The sequence below is a fragment of the Eretmochelys imbricata genome, chromosome 8 (genome assembly GCF_965152235.1).
Source record: "Eretmochelys imbricata isolate rEreImb1 chromosome 8, rEreImb1.hap1, whole genome shotgun sequence".
Classification (NCBI taxonomy): domain Eukaryota; kingdom Metazoa; phylum Chordata; order Testudines; family Cheloniidae; genus Eretmochelys; species Eretmochelys imbricata.
In genome coordinates this window covers 105,029,459-105,046,795 of record NC_135579.1, presented here as the reverse complement: position 1 = coordinate 105,046,795, position 17,337 = coordinate 105,029,459, and the positions used below count along the sequence as shown (strand labels likewise).

The 17,337-nt window shown below is 45.4% G+C and overlaps 1 protein-coding gene across 1 annotated transcript in view; it reads right to left on the bottom strand.

Moving 5' to 3' along the window:
- ZSWIM5 (zinc finger SWIM-type containing 5) overlaps positions 1 to 15,903 on the bottom strand; it is a 154,023-nt gene extending 138,120 nt beyond the window's left edge. Inside the window, exon 1 of the mRNA XM_077824978.1 lies at positions 15,333 to 15,903. Coding sequence (XP_077681104.1) covers positions 15,333 to 15,903 — 571 coding nt within the window. The remainder of the gene's footprint in view (positions 1 to 15,332) is intronic.
- Positions 15,904 to 17,337: the final 1,434 nt, after the last annotated feature.

Genomic DNA, 17,337 nt, shown 5'->3' with positions numbered 1-17,337 from the left:
GTGTATTAAGAGGAGTCTCGTATGTAAGACACGGAAGGTAACTGTCCTACTCTACTCAGCACTGGTGAACCGTCAGGTGAAATACTGTGTCCAATTCTGGGGCCACCGCACTTCAGGAAACATGTGGACAAGTTGGGAGAGAGTCCAGAGGAGGGAAACAAAAATGATGAAAGGTTTAGAAAACCTGACCTATGAGGAAAGGTTAAAAAGAAAACCACTGGGCATGTTTAGTCCCGATAACAGTCTTCAAAGATGCGACGAGGACGGGGATCAATTGTTCTCCATGTCCCTTGAAGGCAGGATAAGAAGTAAGGGGCATAATTGCAGCAAGGGAGATTTAGGTTGGATATTAGGAAAAACTTTCTTACTATAAGGATAGTTAAACTCTGGAACAGGCTTCCAAGGGAGGTTGTGGAATCCCCATCATCAGAGGTTTTTAAGAACAGGTTGCACAAACACCTCTCAGGGATGGTCTAGATTTACTTGGTCCCACCACAGTCCAGAGTTGGCCTAGATGACCACTCGAGGTCCCTTACAGCCCTACATTTCCATGGTTCTATGACCCACAGACAAATCAACTCAACTCTTAGCCCACCCTCATTCCTAGCGGCCGTGAGGACCAGACGGAGGTTGGAGTCCAAAGGTCCTGCGGTGGGTGGTAGGAATGTGGCAGTGACCAGAGAAGGTGGGAGTGACAGCTCCACGGGTTTATGTACCTCCAGCCCAGGGACAGCTCTGTGCACCACCTTCGGGGAACAGGTAGTTTTAAGTTTTCCGCCATTTTGACTTTACGAATTCCACAACACAAAATCCCCAGGCACAACGCTCACACACACAAATCAATACAACCACTCCTCCTTTACCACCCACACAAATGTTCACAAAATCGCCCAGCATGGCAGCCCCTGCCACAACTCAACACACAGCACACCACACATGATAATCCCAATCATACGTAGCCCCCAACTGCAGCAAACACCCCTCATTCGCAGCCTGAACAAATCAATACAAAACCTCCCAACACAACACACACGCAACACCCTCACTCATCCTTACCATGAACTTGAGCAGCAAAGTACAGGTCATCTCTAGCATCAAGTAACTTCAGACACAATTAACCTGTTCCTATGCACGGTCTCTACAGTCTCTCTTGATTAAAGTCTTCAGAGATCACAGCTGACCTCAATGACCTTCCAACTCAATGTAATGAAATTTCAGAGAAGAATTTAAGGCACAATTTTCTAATTTCCAGGCCAGACTACCTATTTTGGCAAGAAGTTCAAATATGTAATATTGTTGGCCAGTGATTTATGTATCAACCTAAACAGAATGACTTCATGACAGACACAGTGAAGGGAAGATACTCCTCAGACAAAAAAAATTAAAATTAGAACACTACTCTGAGCTCAGGATCCAGTAACCTCAGGGAACAAAATAAGAGGAAAACATAAAATGTTTACCTAACCTTTTCTTTAAAAAAAAAAATCTTACATCTGTTATTTTACAATAACTTTCAGCCACGATGTATAATTAGATGCAAATATATATATTTATTTTGCTGGTTTTAAATCCCAAATTAAATTCTTAATTGTACTCATCTCTAGAACAGTTGAGATTTCACATCAAACATCTGCAACTAAGAGATTCATTGGAAGACAGGCAGGAATATTTTTTTCCAAAACCACAGGAAATGCTGAAATTTAACACAAGAGCATTGGCCTAAAGCCCCCTGCTGAGAACTGGCAGCACAAATATAAAAATCACATTTAGCTATTAGTAAGACTGGCCTGACAGCCATCCTGGGACAGACACAATCAAGGCTACTTCCCACTTTGAAAATCCCAAACCATTGGTCCAAATCTGAAGACAGAAGGGAGTATGGAAAATGAATCCTTGATCAACTCCCTCATTCAAGCTGGCTCTCCATGCTGCGCATCGGAGATGGAGAACCTGATGTGGAGAGGAGCTGAGCGCCACCCCCAAGAATTTCAGGGAGATGGACTGCTTCCTATTTCCCTGGATGAGCCCCATCTATTACACATTCAAAACCAAGCCCTCTTTATACAGGGCAATGAATAGGATGTCCTAGCACTGCACTATAGCACTATGTTCCTAACTAAGCCACACGGCCTTTAGTACTAGGGGTTATTGCTACAGCACAATACCACAAAACAAGTCATGGACGCTCCCTAGCCGAAACTCAATAGCCCGCACCCTCCAGCTTGGAGAGGATTATTTGTTTGGATCGGTGAACAACGTTCCTTGCAAAGTTCTCTCTGCCCAAGGCAAGTATGTTGTTCTAGCACTACATTTCCTACTGAAAAACAAGACCACTGATTCTGATCCTAAAATCAGCCTGTCCAGACATTGATAGACAGTTCCTACAACATCACTCAGTCCAGGACCAGACTGTGGCCTGCATATAGAATACAGATCTACTAGTGGGAGAAACGGAATTCATGCCAGGGGAGACCACTCTTTTGCAACCATTCTTCTCCGTTATATTAGACGATGAGTAATCAAAGCCATTTAGGTTACAGTACGTCTCCTGCCAACCCCAGAATATACCCACCAAAGGCCACCATGTCCCTCAAAATTAAACACTTAAGATGGAAAAAAAAAGAAGGAAAGCTGTCCCCATTTATACTTGAAGGACCAAGTAATACAATAAAACCTGACAAAAGCAACCACTCATGGGAGTTAGCAAAAGAGTTGGCTTGTAAGAGGTGGTCTCTCTTCAAAGGTTTGCTGCCTTCAGAGCTGGGAGGCCCGGAGAGCAGCGGCTACTGGCCGAGCGCCCAGCTATGAAGGCAGCGTTGCCGCAGCCAACAGCAGAGGAGAAGTAAGGGTGGTAATGCCATATTGCGCCACCTTTACTTCTCTACTGCTGCTGGCAGCGGCACTGCCATCCTATTTGGGTGCCTAGCCAGCAGCTGTCACTCTCCGGCCCCCCTGCTCTGAATGCAGAGCAGAGAGCAGCAGCTGCTGGCTGGGCGCCCAGCTCTAAAGGGAGTAAGAAAAATATGGTTGGTGGTCACGGATCACAGGTAGTCTCTCTTCAGAGGTGGACACTAATGCAGGTTTTACTGTACCTGCTTTGTCATGATACAAAAGGGATTAAAGCAATTTAATAAAACTGTTATGCCAAATCAAGTTCAAGATATTTCCCTTCCACACATCTGAGTTATACATCTGGAAAAAGTCAAGCCATCCACATATGTGGTGTGAGTTAGGAAAGTTGAGGAGATATTCTGCCGCTTCTTGGTTGTCTATTGAACTCAACAGAATACCTCTCTAGAAGCAATAAGCTCCTCAATTCTTTATAATTAATTGTGGCTTCAGTTACTAGGGGGAGAAAAATCTACCTAGGGTATTTATACAACGCTCATCACTGCACTGTCTGTACCCCTGAATCAGCATTGCTCAAAATGGCTGCTTAGGTGGTTGCCAACAACAACAACCAAATCTGTCCATCTGTTTGCATTCTTTTTAATCCATCTTCAGCACTTTAAAAAAAAAAATGCTCAGAGAAAAAGTCTGCCTTGTTAATAGAAACTGAATCCTCCTATAACAGAGCCTTTTCAACAAGATTTAATGCCACCCCAGTTACCAGGACACACACACAAAGGCTAATTTTATGATAAAAGAACCAGCGTAAGGTGCTTTTTTGTTATGAGATCAGCAAAGTGAATGGAATTTGAATGGTCTGCGGTGGCATGTATCTGACAAAGATTAATTTAAATGGATATTGTCTCTGAAACCAAAGTCCATTGAACAGTTTCACAGCCTATCAACCACGTGAAACAGCTCCTTTGACTGCAACACTGCCTTTAAAAATGGTTTAACCTATTACTTGTAAGTAAAAGGTCAGATATCGTTTTATGTTATTGAACCCACAACAGCCAAAGCAATAGCATGCAAATATAATGGTACCACAACGATAAGACGTGGAGATTTTTTTCCCGCACTGCTTCGCATCTGGATGTTACTCAGGTACACTGAAAAAATACCCAGGAAATGTTGAACAAGCCATTTCAGTGTGCACTATTGGGAGAGCTATACATATTTCAACCCAACTAAATAAAATAAAAGGGTTGGACCTCCACAGTGTCCCGCTTGCGTGAAGCCGGGAGCAGCCACTCTGGAAAAGGTATGACTGAGAATCTCACTGGCAGAACAGCTTTCCACCCAGTGACAAAGGACATCTCATGTAAAACATTTAGAGAGAAATTAAGATTTGAACACAAGTGTACAAGCAGCCAGTCAGTTCATACACGGTGACTCCCGATTCTATTGCTTACTTATTTATCCACGCAAGAATCTAGGCGTAATAAAGCATTCACTTGCAGCTCCTATCCCCGGTTCCCCCCATTCAGCACACTGGGGCATTATTTCTCCCTTTAATCGCAGAAAACTCATCTGTGGATGTCATCAGCTGCGTGTGGATTAAGACAGCTGCTCAGACTTCAATGAGGGGAAAAACCTGTAGCAGAGGTACAAATCCTTGCAATTTATTTAGCTTTGATTTCTAGTTTACGTTGAGAAATGCAAGGAAAATGCTAGCAAACAGATTTTAGCATATTAGAAACAATAACACCCACTCATTTGAAAAAAGGATGAAAAAGACAACAACAAAAAAGCATTTGTAAGATAGTTCCAATCTTTCCTCAGAGAGATTTCAGATCCTCTAGGATCAATTAATTGTTAGTGAAATAAATAAAATTGGCTTTGCCAAAGGGGGAAAAAACCAGTAGATGAAAAAGTCTTATGTGTTTTTTCTTAACCTATAAATTATTTTGTAGCTCCTGTATTTAAACAGCTGTAATTTGTCAAAGGGAGTTTTATTTAAAGAATCTATTGTTTTGTATGATGCAATTCCATTTGATGCAACATTTGTCTTTATCGGGGGACTTGTATTGTTAAAATCACACAATGGCACGAGGCTACTAAAGTGATTGTCACCTTAGAAATGCAAATAAGGATGGATACTCTCACTAATCATCAACATTTAGGCTTTAAATAAAGTGTACCAGCAGTTCATTGTGCACCTACTGCACAATAGGGACTGTACAAGTTATAATAAGAAGCTGTATAAATCCTACGTCATTATGAGAATTCAAGAGTGGCCCACTTTCATTTTGGGGCTATCCGGTGACACACACTGGAGGCACAGATAAAACGAATAACTGAGCATGAGTAAATGAGTAAGGACTTAAACAGTGAATAACTAATTGCACTGAGTAACTGAGCTGCTGATTACACAGCATGTGTGTTAAAGGAGCAAGGCAACTGGAGATATGGCATGTCAACAAGAGACTGAGGTTGTGTTGTTCTGAACAGTGATTAGCTGGGTAATCATGTACTAGTGAAGGTTCAGAAGTCTTTGAATCTTGACTGCATAAGGGAATACTTCCCCTTCAAATCAAGGAGAGGAGGTATCATCTAAAGGTGGACTAGTATCACAGCATTAAAAACTTACTCTGTTAACAAATCCAGTATTTAGTATTTTCAAGTGCTCTTTTCTAAAACCTGACTTTTCATAACGATTCAAGAAAATCAAAAATATGTAATATGCACATGTGCTATAGAAGTTACAAGAAAGTCTTTGAAAACTACAAGTAATAGCTCAAGATTTTATGAAAGCAGCAAATTAATTCAACCACTTTAATAAGAGCAAACCAAAATCCTGTTTTAACTCCTAAGCTTACAAGTTAAGACAAAAATGAATAACTTTAAAATGAAACATTAGTAAATTGTAAGGGGGGGTGGCAAACCTGACCTCCCACAGGTAAATCCTCAATAGTTAATAAATCACGTGCACAGTAGAAGTCAGCCAAATGTCATTTATATTGGATTTATATTTAAACTTTGGGATTTAAAAAAAAAAATGATGAAAAATAAAAACTTGCTCTTGGAGCATTATTGGGCTCAAGAAAAAAATCCTCTTTACTTTTTGCCTCTGGTGAACGTAGTGCTGGGGGAGCGCTAAGCCATCAGTTCCTGCAGAATCTACGCGGTTGTTTTGGGGTTTTTTTTAAAAAGGAGATTATGGCCCCACTTCTGAAATTTATTATGTGTATGCAACAAGTCACAAGATCAGGGCCTATATTTCTAACCCTTAGGACTGTGAAGACAAGACTGTGCATGTGAATTGATTCAGTGCTGTTTTTCTGAATCTGCAGACAGGTCCTTTGAATGCCTCTGTGCCTGCCCATAATTTTCCCAAATATCAGCACAGTGCAACTGACAAGATTGGTCACTTTCATACCTTCTATTCAAAACCCTGTAGGAGACAGCTGTGAACCTGACAGGAAACAGATCACTTTCTACTGATGTTGATGTTTGAGAAAGCTAGGAAACAAAACAGGCAGATGTAAGTTATTCATGGAGAACCACCCTGAAAAAAAAGGCAAGGAGTAGGGCAGGACAGATACAGGTTGCCTCTCTCCATTGCAACAACTAGATGATTGGGAGGAGAACAAAGAAGTGGTATATCCTTATGGCATCAAGGAAAACTACTATACGCTTCCACCACTCAGTCCAGGGGGACTCAAAATAGGGGCAAGAGAGGATGTGTTCATTCCAGTACTCTGGGGACAGTGTGCGGAAGCCCGCCCAGCTTCAAATTTATCATCTAGTACCTAGAGAATTACACAAGGCAAGCCCCCAAAGCAGGGTCCACAGAATGCACCCTGGTAGGAATCCCAGCACCTTCCCAACAGATCTCACTGGTTCTCCGTCCACCTAACAAGAGAATCTTCCTTATCAGACTCAGTATTGTGGCTAGTAGGCATCAGGTACATTTTCCAAGCCCTGTCACTACTGAGGAAACAGTGAGGCTTCACTCTGAATACCAGGGGAACACAGGCTTGACCCTGCTCCAATTCAAGTCAATGGAAAAAATTCCATTACATTCAGTGGTGAAGGATCAAGCATCATATGAAGCCAACGAGAGAAAAATATATTCTATTCTACAGAAACTCTTAGGTAAGTTCAGAATACCATGACTTCTTTCCATTACTCAGAGAGGCGTCAGATGCACAGAAATCTGAGCCCTACCCCCATAGGAAAAAGATCAGCAACTTCATATAGGTTTCCAGATGAAAACCACCCTTTCAGTCCAGTGCTTCAGTATTTAGTAACATGCTCATTGCTGCACTACAACAAAATCTCTGTCTCTTGATTATCATTTCTAAACCTGGCCACCTTGTGACAAGGCTGGTCAAAAAACACACATGAAGTACTGTTCCTTCTTAAATCACTATCCACCTCCTTCACAATACCAGCTATTCTAATCTTACATGAAGTGGGCAGATGAGGGGAAAATTGCATTCCAGCTAAACATAGAGCTGTAAATGACACCTAGAAGCAAAATCCCTAAAATTAAGCATAACACAACATATTAACTATGCAATTCATTTTCTTTTTTGCTGCTAACTAAAGTGAGAATCTAATTAAGGCCCCAGTGTGACAGGCTTCCTACTAGTGGGATGGGGAAAGAAAGAAATACATTAATTAAATAAGCTCAACAAACCTGCTGTCTTTCTCCTATCCTCACATTTCTCTCCAAAATTACAGACTTAGGCTTATAGGTTTTATTTTAAATACATATGAACCCAATATACCTTTTACTCCAATACATAAAAAAATCTCCACTAGAGTCTCCAGAGAAAATGAAAATCGCATACATATGAAGGGCTAATTCAGAGCACAAAGTTACCTAATTAAAAGTACAACCTTACCTTACAAAGTTATGCCACTTATCAAAATATTAAATTTAACTTTTTTTTTTAAAGTTTCCGTAAAATTCTAACTTGGGCTAAAAGTGATGAATGAAGGATCTCTCTCATCAAAATCTTAAATAATAGCAAAATACATTGCCTCATACAAAGCTCCAGAATACACAACAGGGCCCTATGCCTTCTTTTACCGGAATTTTAGATTAGTTAAATATTTCCTAAATGATTTCTTATGTGACCAAAATAAAAGCCTATTGTAAACTAACTGCACTTTGCAAATGAAAAATGCTCCTGTCTCACCTGTTCTAAGCATTAAAAAAATACATTATCCAAGTTAAAATACAAAACCTTATTGGCTACTCAAACCAGATATCACATTCTTTAGATTACAGAACTAGAACCTGTTCTATGTAATTCAGTTCTCCCTAAAGAAGCACCACTCAGATTCTAAAGCCAAGGCCAAATATTTAAGTTATTGTGCATTATTTTCCAAGGTCTTCCTAACCCCTTCCTACTAGTACCACCTTTCCAGCAAGTAATTGACTCTAAGCCAAAAATCTCACCCTACTTGAGAAAAATCTGTTCATATATCTGAAAAGGACTCAAATGTCAATAAAGCTGCTGAAGTAAAATTCCAGTTTTCAAAGTTGAACTTGCCTTCTTTCTCCTATCAACAATCATGCTCCCTGTGGTTTTAGCGTCACAGATACAAAGTTATATAATATACTCAAAAACATGCTGGAGAAATATCTAATCTGTTCTCTTTATTACGGAGCGGTGCAAAGTTTAATGTACCTTGATTATTTCATTTTAAATGTTCAGAACTAATTATTAGACATGGAAAGAGGAGGGTATGTATTAAAAGTGTGTAACTGCTTCCATCATGGCTGCCCCCACTTCCCTCATGCCACATAAAAGTAGACTACAAGGGTTACTTTAATATGACGTGGTTAAGATAAACTAATCCAACTGTAAAAATAAAAAATTCTGTTTAATTAATAAGTTAGGAGTACTTTGTGAAACAACTATTACAAAACAAAAATAAAGATTCCCTAGAAGAAAAAAACCTAATCTGCTTTAATCAGTGTCATTCTAATACGATACATAAGGTTTTGAGCTGAGAAAATTCCTTAAACTCCATTTGCAGTGTTGTTGTGGCCATGTTAGTCCCAGAATATTAGGGAGATGAGGTGAGTGAGGTAATATCTTTTAAGAAATGCTCTTCATTCTGCTTTCTATCACACCCACACAACTGCCAATCCCAAACCTGCTTCCAGGAGGAGAATGACTGATGCTTAAAGCAAATACTTGATCATATTTAGGCATAAAGTAAACACAGTAAAAATGACTCCACACAGAATATTCAGACCTTTGAACAGCAGTACATCTGTGAAGTTTACATTTTAAAAAGAAAAATCATTGTACATAAACTTTAGGCTTAACTCAGACGTTAAGTGCGGCAGAATCCAAATGCTTATTTTCCTTTTGAATCTAGAAGAAATTTTAAAAACTGGTTTCAGTAAAGTTAAAAATGAGGCATTTTACTATTGTTTTCGTCTTCAAAAAGGCTTTTGAATTGTTATCAAAATCCTCATGCTTAAATTAAAACAGACATCTGATGCCCCCTCCCCCAAAAGTTTTAATTAAAAATTATTGAAGTGGTTTCTTCCGGAGCGATGTAGTTCTACCAACATACGCTCCTACTGCACAACAAGCCTGGCCACAGGCTGACAAGGGCTGGCCATATCAGAGTTTGTTCAAGTACAGCAGAACCTCGCTCGGGAATGGAGGTTGTTCGTAACTCTGAAATGTTCATAACTCTGAACAAAATGTTACGGTGGTTCTTTCAAAAGTTCACAACTGAATATTGGCTTCAAACAGCTTTGAAACTTCACTATGCAGAAGAAAAATGTCGCTTTTAACCATCTTAATTTAATGAAATAAGCCCAGAAACAGTTTCCTTACCTTGTCAAATCTTTTTTTTCTTTCACCCCCCCCTTCTTTTTTTAGCAGTTTACATTTAACACAGTACTGTTGTGTATTTGCCCTTTTTTTTTTTTTTTTTTTTTTTTCGAAGGGGGGGTATCCTCTGCTGCTGCCTGATTGCATACTCCCGGTATTCAAAATTATAAACAGATCTAAAAACTTGCTCACTCTCTATGTTTACAGATTCAATGCACTTTTAAACCATGCTTCATTGTCACTAACAGCAAAAGTAAATTCTGCTTATGTACCAATGGTTGGACTGCATACCACTACCCTACTGTACACAGGCTTATCTCTTAGAGTTCCTACTCTGCAGAAGAAATATGCAGTACACATAATGCATTGCCATCCAGGTTTTCACATGTTATGTTATCATGCAGAGAATAACGCAAAGCTTGGTGTTTATGGTTACAATATAAAATGTGCCTTTCCTTGCTGCAATCATAAAAGCAATAAAAAAAATAGACTCTCACCTAAAATTGCCACAGATATTTGCATACTCAGAACTAAACATGACAACTCAAGGACAAACTATATTATACTAAATTAGGAAATGCAGACTAGGAACATGCATTTGTTACAATGGGTAAGAGTCTGCTATCAAAATCTACTGAAGGTTCTCTCCACCAACCTAAAAAAGTAGGGTGTAAAACTTTTATCCATAAATATTTATGTGAATGCACTTGTTAAAAATTAACTTCCACCGTTAAAGGTTTTGTATCTTTTAGATGTCCCAGCATGCAGTGCTTTACATTAAGCCCAGCATTTCTGCATTCCTTTCCTGCATGCTTTTGTCATTTGTCTAAAAAAACAACAACACCACACACACACACAAAGACGGGATCTGTGCACATAATAATTCAGCAGTTTTTAGAAAGACAAAGATGCTTGTGTTCAACTTCCAAGATCTTTCTTTACAAAAGAAAATCAATTTAATGACTCCAGTGAGATCATGGTTTAAGCCTCGTTTAAGTTTTACTAAGCATGAAGGAATTATTAATTCATAATGTGGCATACACATCACTCAAACCTGACAGATTTGCAGGCACAAAAGGGTTGCAGACCAAAACCATTTGTCCAGATTATTATAATCTTCTCCACATTACATCGTCTGCAGTTTTCAAATGGGAAAGTTTATTTAGTTTGTTTGTATTTTTATAATTTCAAAAACACGTTTCAATCACAAAAAGATGGTACTGCACATTCGTACTATTTTGGCAGGTCTGAGTAGGCAGGTCCAAAATTCAACCATGTAAACATCTGTTTTTTATTAACAACAATGTGATTTATAGCTTTCCATGAAAGAGATCATTTGAGGCAAACAATCATTCTGATTTAATACTGGTAAGAATCAAGAAAACCAAGTTCTTTAAATAGAATGGTGCCCATACAAGCCAGCATCATAATTCCGATCTTAATGGGACTCACAACCCATTACATCTGTGTGGGTCAGGTCACCACAACTTTAAGTAGCATTATCAGAATTGACGTGGAAAGTTAGCAGAAAACATTCTGTTTTGTTTTTTCGCTATGCCTACCATCTGTATGACAAACACACAGCCTTTCAAAGCATTTTGTTTTATTTAAATCTTCTTTTGGCTCAGCTCTGTAAAGGATTGTTATTGTGGAACTATTCCAGCCCCTCTAAACTAGCAGTCTTTCATCCCATCAAAGTGTGAGCCTGTTATAATTTTATCTAGAATTGGCAAACTTTTAGACAAAAAGAAAAAGCAGTGAAATTGTTAAATTCCACACCATCTCCTCATTTCCATTTGAAGAAAAGTTACCCTCTATGTGCATGGTACGTGCTTCCACAAAAACAAAAAAAAACCTTCTTGTTCCCATCCTACAATAATAGTCTTTTTTTTTTTAAATCATGCCCAATTATGCAGCAAATATTTCCAAAACACAGAACCTGACCTAAAAATTTAGGATTCAGAAACTAGTGGATGGGATCTCTAATCTCATCTCATCAAGGGATATGAAATGGTAGAGACAGAAGCATCCCTATCTTCTTATAGGCTTCAACCACTGGTACAACAGATTAGGGGAAATCTAAAGAGGACTGGGAACTTTGACTTGCAAAATTCAAATCGCTTTTTCAGTGCCATCATACTGTTTTGTCTCCCAGATACTCACCCCACAGTTCACAGTAATCATTTACATAATGTACATTAACTCCCCACACCTACTTCCAAACTGGTATGAGTGAAAAATCATCCTTAAAAAAAAAAAAACATACAAAATCAGTCCTGATTTTCAAGCCCTCATATTCCTAAGTAATCTATTCCCACATCCGCTATTGATTTGATCCATAGGCAGTTTAATAAAACATTTCCCATACTAAATCATTTTTCTAATTTTAAGATCCTTCTGAACCACTTCCTTCCATATAAAATACGTTTGCCTTGCAGTTTCAAATTATTTTAAGCAAGCTAACCATCTCAACGCAGCCTGCAGAAAACATGTATTGACAAAAAAAGGTATAATCAAATAGTCTTTAAAAACATTATCTTCTGTTATTTTTTTTAAACTAAATAGCTTAGAAGGTAAAATAAAAATTTTCTGTCAGAACAGGAAAATGTTTTGATCAAGCTCTTTTGAATGTAAACTGTTCTGCAATGTAATTATTTATACAGCCCCCTTTCCATTCAGAGGACACAATACTCAAAAATAAACTCTGCAGGACTAATCATTCCTAAAACCCAAACTTTCTCTCCATTCCAGACTAATTTACATTAGCAAACCAAATAGCAGCACAATCCTGTTTTAATGGGAACACTCATTCCAATCACTTTCAATAATAATCAGAAGCAAATTATTTAATGTAAAACACTACAATTTGCTTCTCTTTAAGTACCTACACGTGTCCAAGCAGATTTCTGATGGGGCAAATACATTTCCAATTCACTACAAGTCCCCTCACAAACCCCTTAATTAAAAAAGCCTTTTACTAACAGAATCAAAAACAATGGCAAATTTTTCCATGTTCCGTTTGTTACTGATTGTAAAAAATTCTCTTCTATACACCCTGCAAATCTCATACACACCCTACACACAATACTCTATAGACTCCTAATTGTCCACCCAACTTGTCAGCACCAAACAATTCATTTTATTTTCTGCCTCCCAACCCATGGAATGAATCCGATTCGCTGTATTTATAGATTTAATGAGATTAACAAGACTTGGAAGGGGGAAGAGGAGTCGAAAATCTTCTCTCCTTTTTCAACAAAAAGTGAAAAACGCACGCACACACACACAAAAGGCAAAATGATGAAGAGAATTTAGTGAAACACAGGGTATTTATAAACCCAACGTGACCAGGTATTGGTGCAAACAGAAGTACCGCCGTCACCAGGGCTGTGTGTAGGTTTCTCATTTTTCATCTGCAGTTATTATTGTCAGTCCAGCCCTTGGATGCACAGCTAGCACTAAGGTGTTGTGGTGGGGTAAGGTACATTTCAAGGGAGGTGCTGCCTGGAAAAGACATTCGGTTTGGGAGTCACTCTGTTTTCCAATTTTCAAAGGAATCGATTGAACCCAGATTCAGGCAGCTGCAGTCTTTGACAAGCTCACACACCCCATTCCCAAGTCATATGCAAGGGAAAATGGGAAAGCAATTAGCCCTCCCCATTTCAAAAACAGGCTGGGAAGGATCCAATGGGATTACTGCGTACAGGGAAGATCCAGGGCAGCGGAGGGAGGGGGAAGGGGGAGATTTTACTGTCAAACAAGAAATCTGCCAGACAAAAGGCTGAAATATTTGCAAAAAAAAAACTTCAGGGGAGCCAGATCCCCTATAACAATAATGGGGTCAGCGATCACAAGGAAGGGGAGAGGAAACAAGGAAGGGGGCAGGGAGAGGAAAGGGGAATGAAAAGAGGAATATGGGGAGAGTGGAGGGGAAGAGAAGGGGGGAAGAGGGGAGTGAAGAGAGGAAAGGGGGAAGGAAGAGCGGATGGGGAAGAGGGGAATAAACAGAAATAAAGGGAGAGGGAAGACGACGGGAAAGGAAGGGGGATGAAGGGAGGATGGGAAAAAGAGAGGAATGAAGAGATGCCAGAGGGAAGGCTCAGGGAAGAGGGGATGGGGAGGGAAGAGAAGAATGCAGGGAGAAGGAAAGGAGAGCGGTGGGGGAGAGGCAAAGGAAAGGAGGGTTGGGGACATGGCGGAGGCAGAGGGGAGAGACGAAGGTGCAACAGGGAGCGATGAGGGATGGGAGAGAAGGAAATGAGAGGGGGTTAGGAGACAGAACAGAGAAGGGAAAGGAAGGGGGAAGGAGAAGGAAAGGTGAGAGAAGGGGGAGCCAGGGGGGAGGAGGACAGGGGAAAAGAGGGGGGCAGGAAAGCTGGGGGTGGAAAGGGGAAGCAGGGAGAGGGGAGGAGGACAGGGGGAAGGGGAGGAGGACAGGGGGAAGAAAAGCTGGGGGTAGAGAGGGGAAGCAGGGAGAGGGGAAGGGATGGGGTGAAGGAGAAAGAGGAGGAGGAAGGCATGGGGAGGAGAGGAGGACAGGGGAGAAGAGGGGGGAGGAAAGCTAGGGGGAGCAGGGGGAGGGAAGGGATGAGGGAAAGGAAGAAGAGAAGGAGGAAGGAATGGGGGGAAGGGGAGGAGGGCAGGGGAGACAAGGGGGGAGGAAAGCTGGGGGGGGGGAGCCGGGAGAGGTAAAGGGATGGGGGGAAGGGGAGGAGGGCAGGGGAGATGAGGGAGGAGAAAGCTGAAGGAAGCAGGGAGAGGAGAAGGGCAGGGGGAAGGAGAGGAGGGCAGGGGAGACAAGGGGGGAGGAAAGCTGGGGGGGGGAGCCGGGAGAGGTAAAAGGATGGGGGGAAGGGGAGGAGGGCAGGGGAGATGAGGGAGGAGAAAGCTGAAGGAAGCAGGGAGAGGAGAAGGGCAGGGGGAAGGAGAGGAGGGCAGGGGAGACGAGGGGGGAGGAAAGTTGAGGGAAACAGGGAGAGGGGGAAGGGGGAGACGAGGGGGGAGGAAAGCTGAAGGAAGCAGGGAAAGGGGAAGGGCAGGGGGGAAGGAGAGGAGGGCAAGGGAGATGAGGTGGGAGGAAAGTTGAGGGAAACAGGGAGAGGGGGAAGGGGGAGACGAGGGGGGAGGAAAGCTGAAGGAAGCAGGGAGAGGGGAAGGGCAGCGGGGAAGGAGAGGAAGGCAGGAGAGCTGAGGGAAGCTGGGAAAGGGGAAGGGCAGCGGGGAAGGAGGGGAAGGCAGGAGAGCTGAAGGAAGCAGGGAGAGGGGAAGGGCAGGGGGGAAGGAGGGGAAGGCAGGAGAGCTGAGGGAAGCAGGGAGAGGGGAAGGGCAGGGGGGAAGGAGGGGAAGGCAGGAGAGCTGAGGGAAGCAGGGAGAGGGGAAGGGCAGGGGGGAAGGAGGGGAAGGCAGGAGAGCTGAGGGAAGCAGGGAGAGGGGAAGGGCAGGGGGGAAGGCAGGAGAGCTGAGGGAAGCAGGGAGAGGGGAAGGGCAGGGGGGAAGGAGGGGAAGGCAGGAGAGCTGAGGGAAGCAGGGAGAGAGGGAAGGCAGGGGAGACGAGGGGGGAAGGAGAGCAGGGGGAAGGCAGGGGAGGCCCGAGGGCAGGCTCCGCAGGGGGCAGCCGGGCCGGGCACTCACCCACTTGCAGCACGTTGTCCACGGCGCCGGTGTCGAGCAGGCGGGCGCCGCGGCGGAAGGGCAGCCCGTCGGCGGGCGGGGCGGCGGCGGCGGCGGCGGGCGCGGGGCTGTCGTCGGGGCCGGGCGCGGCGCCCCCCGGGCCGGGCTGGAAGCTGGAGTACATGCAGATCTGGCGCTCGCTGCGGGGGAAGCTCCAGTAGACGATGCGGCGCTGCACGGGCTCGGGGATGCGCTGGAAGCGGCCCTCCACCCGCTCGAAGGCCCAGCTGGCCGCCACCCGCTTGGCCGCCGCGTCCAGCAGCGACTCGGGCTGCAGCAGCAGCAGCAGCGCCGCCCCCCCCGGGCCCCCGCCGCCCCGCGGCCCCGCCAGGGCCGGGCCCCCGCCGGCCAGCGCCCCGCCGCCGCCGCCGCCCGGCTCCCCGCCGCCGGCCCCCGGGCCCCCCAGGCGGGGCGGCGCCGCCCCGACCCCCGCCGCCGCCGGCCCGGCCCGCGAGCACAGGCGCTTGGGCCCCGGCGCCCCGGCGGGGAGCGGCGGCCGGAGCAGCCCGTCGCCCTCGCCTCCCTCCGCCATGGCTGCGACCGACTGAGCCGGCAGAGGGAGGAGAGGCGGGCGGGAGCGGGCCGGGGGAGGAGACTGGGGCGGGCCGGGCGGCGGGGGACCCCCGGGCGGGGGGGCGCGGCGGCGGGGAGCTGGGGTAACCGGGGGGGGGGGAATCCGATTCCTGAGGGGGAGACGGGGGGGGCAGGCGGGACCCAGGGGATCAGAGGGGGGCAGGGGAGTGGGAGGGATCCGATTCCTGAGGGGGGCGGTGGGGAAAGGGGAGCCGAAAGGGGAGAGGAGGCAGGGGGGGACCCGGGGGGACGCAGGCGAGACCCAGGGGATCAGAGGGGGGCAGGGGAGTGGGGGGACCGGGGGGGGATCCGATTCCTGAGGGGGGGACGGGGGGGCAGGCTAGACCCAGGGGATCAGAGGGGGGCAGGGGAGTGGGGGGGATCCGATTCCTGAGGGGGGCGGTGGGGAAAGGGGAGCCGAAAGGGGAGAGGAGGCAGGGGGGGCCCCGGGGGGATGCAGGCGAGACTCAGGGGATCAGAGGGGGGCAGGGGAGTGGGGGGACCGGGGGGATCCGATTCCTGAGGGGGGGACCAGGGGGAGCAGGCGAGGCCCAGGGGATCAGAGGGGGGCAGGGGAGTGGGGGGACCGGGGGGATCCGATTCCTGAGGGGGGGACCAGGGGGAGCAGGCGAGGCCCAGGGGATCAGAGGGGGGCAGGGGAGACCGGGGTGAGGCAGAGGGGAAGATCCGATTCCTGAGGGGGAGCCAAAGGGGGAGAGGAGGCGGGGGGGATCCGGGGAGGGCAGGCGAGACCCAGGGAATCAGAGGGGGGCAGGGAAGTGGGGGGACCGAGGGGGATCCGATTCCTGAGGAGGGGATGGGGGGGCAGGCGAGACCCAGGGGATCAAGGGGGGCAGGGGAGACCGGGGTGAGGCGGGGGGGAAGATCCAATTCCTGAGGGGGACAGGGGAAAAGGGGAGCCAAAGGGGGAGAGGAGGCAGGGGGGGACCCTCAGGGGGGCAGGCAAGACCCAGGGGATCAGAGGGGAGTGGGGAGGCTGGGGAAGGGGGGCCTGAAAGGGGAGAGAATGCAGGGAGAGACCCATAGGGGGAGACCCTGGGGCAGAAGGGGGGCAGGGGAGTGGGAAGAAAAGGGGTAGGGAAGGGGGACTGAAAACAAGAGAGGCAGGGGGAGATCCTGGGGGGAAGGGGAGACCCATGACTGGGAGTGGGGCATAAGACCCCCCCACTAGCAGCTCATGGGGGGTAATGTAGTATATTGTGGTACTGTGGGAAATTAATTCGCTATTAAACTCCTGGGATGTATTAATCTGTTCTACGTGCAGAGCAACAAACTTACCCCCAGGAGACAGTGCCACAGGATAATACAGGGAAATAGCTTCAAAAGGAAAGGGAGGGTCTCTACACTCCCTCCAGAGCCAAATCCTCCTCAG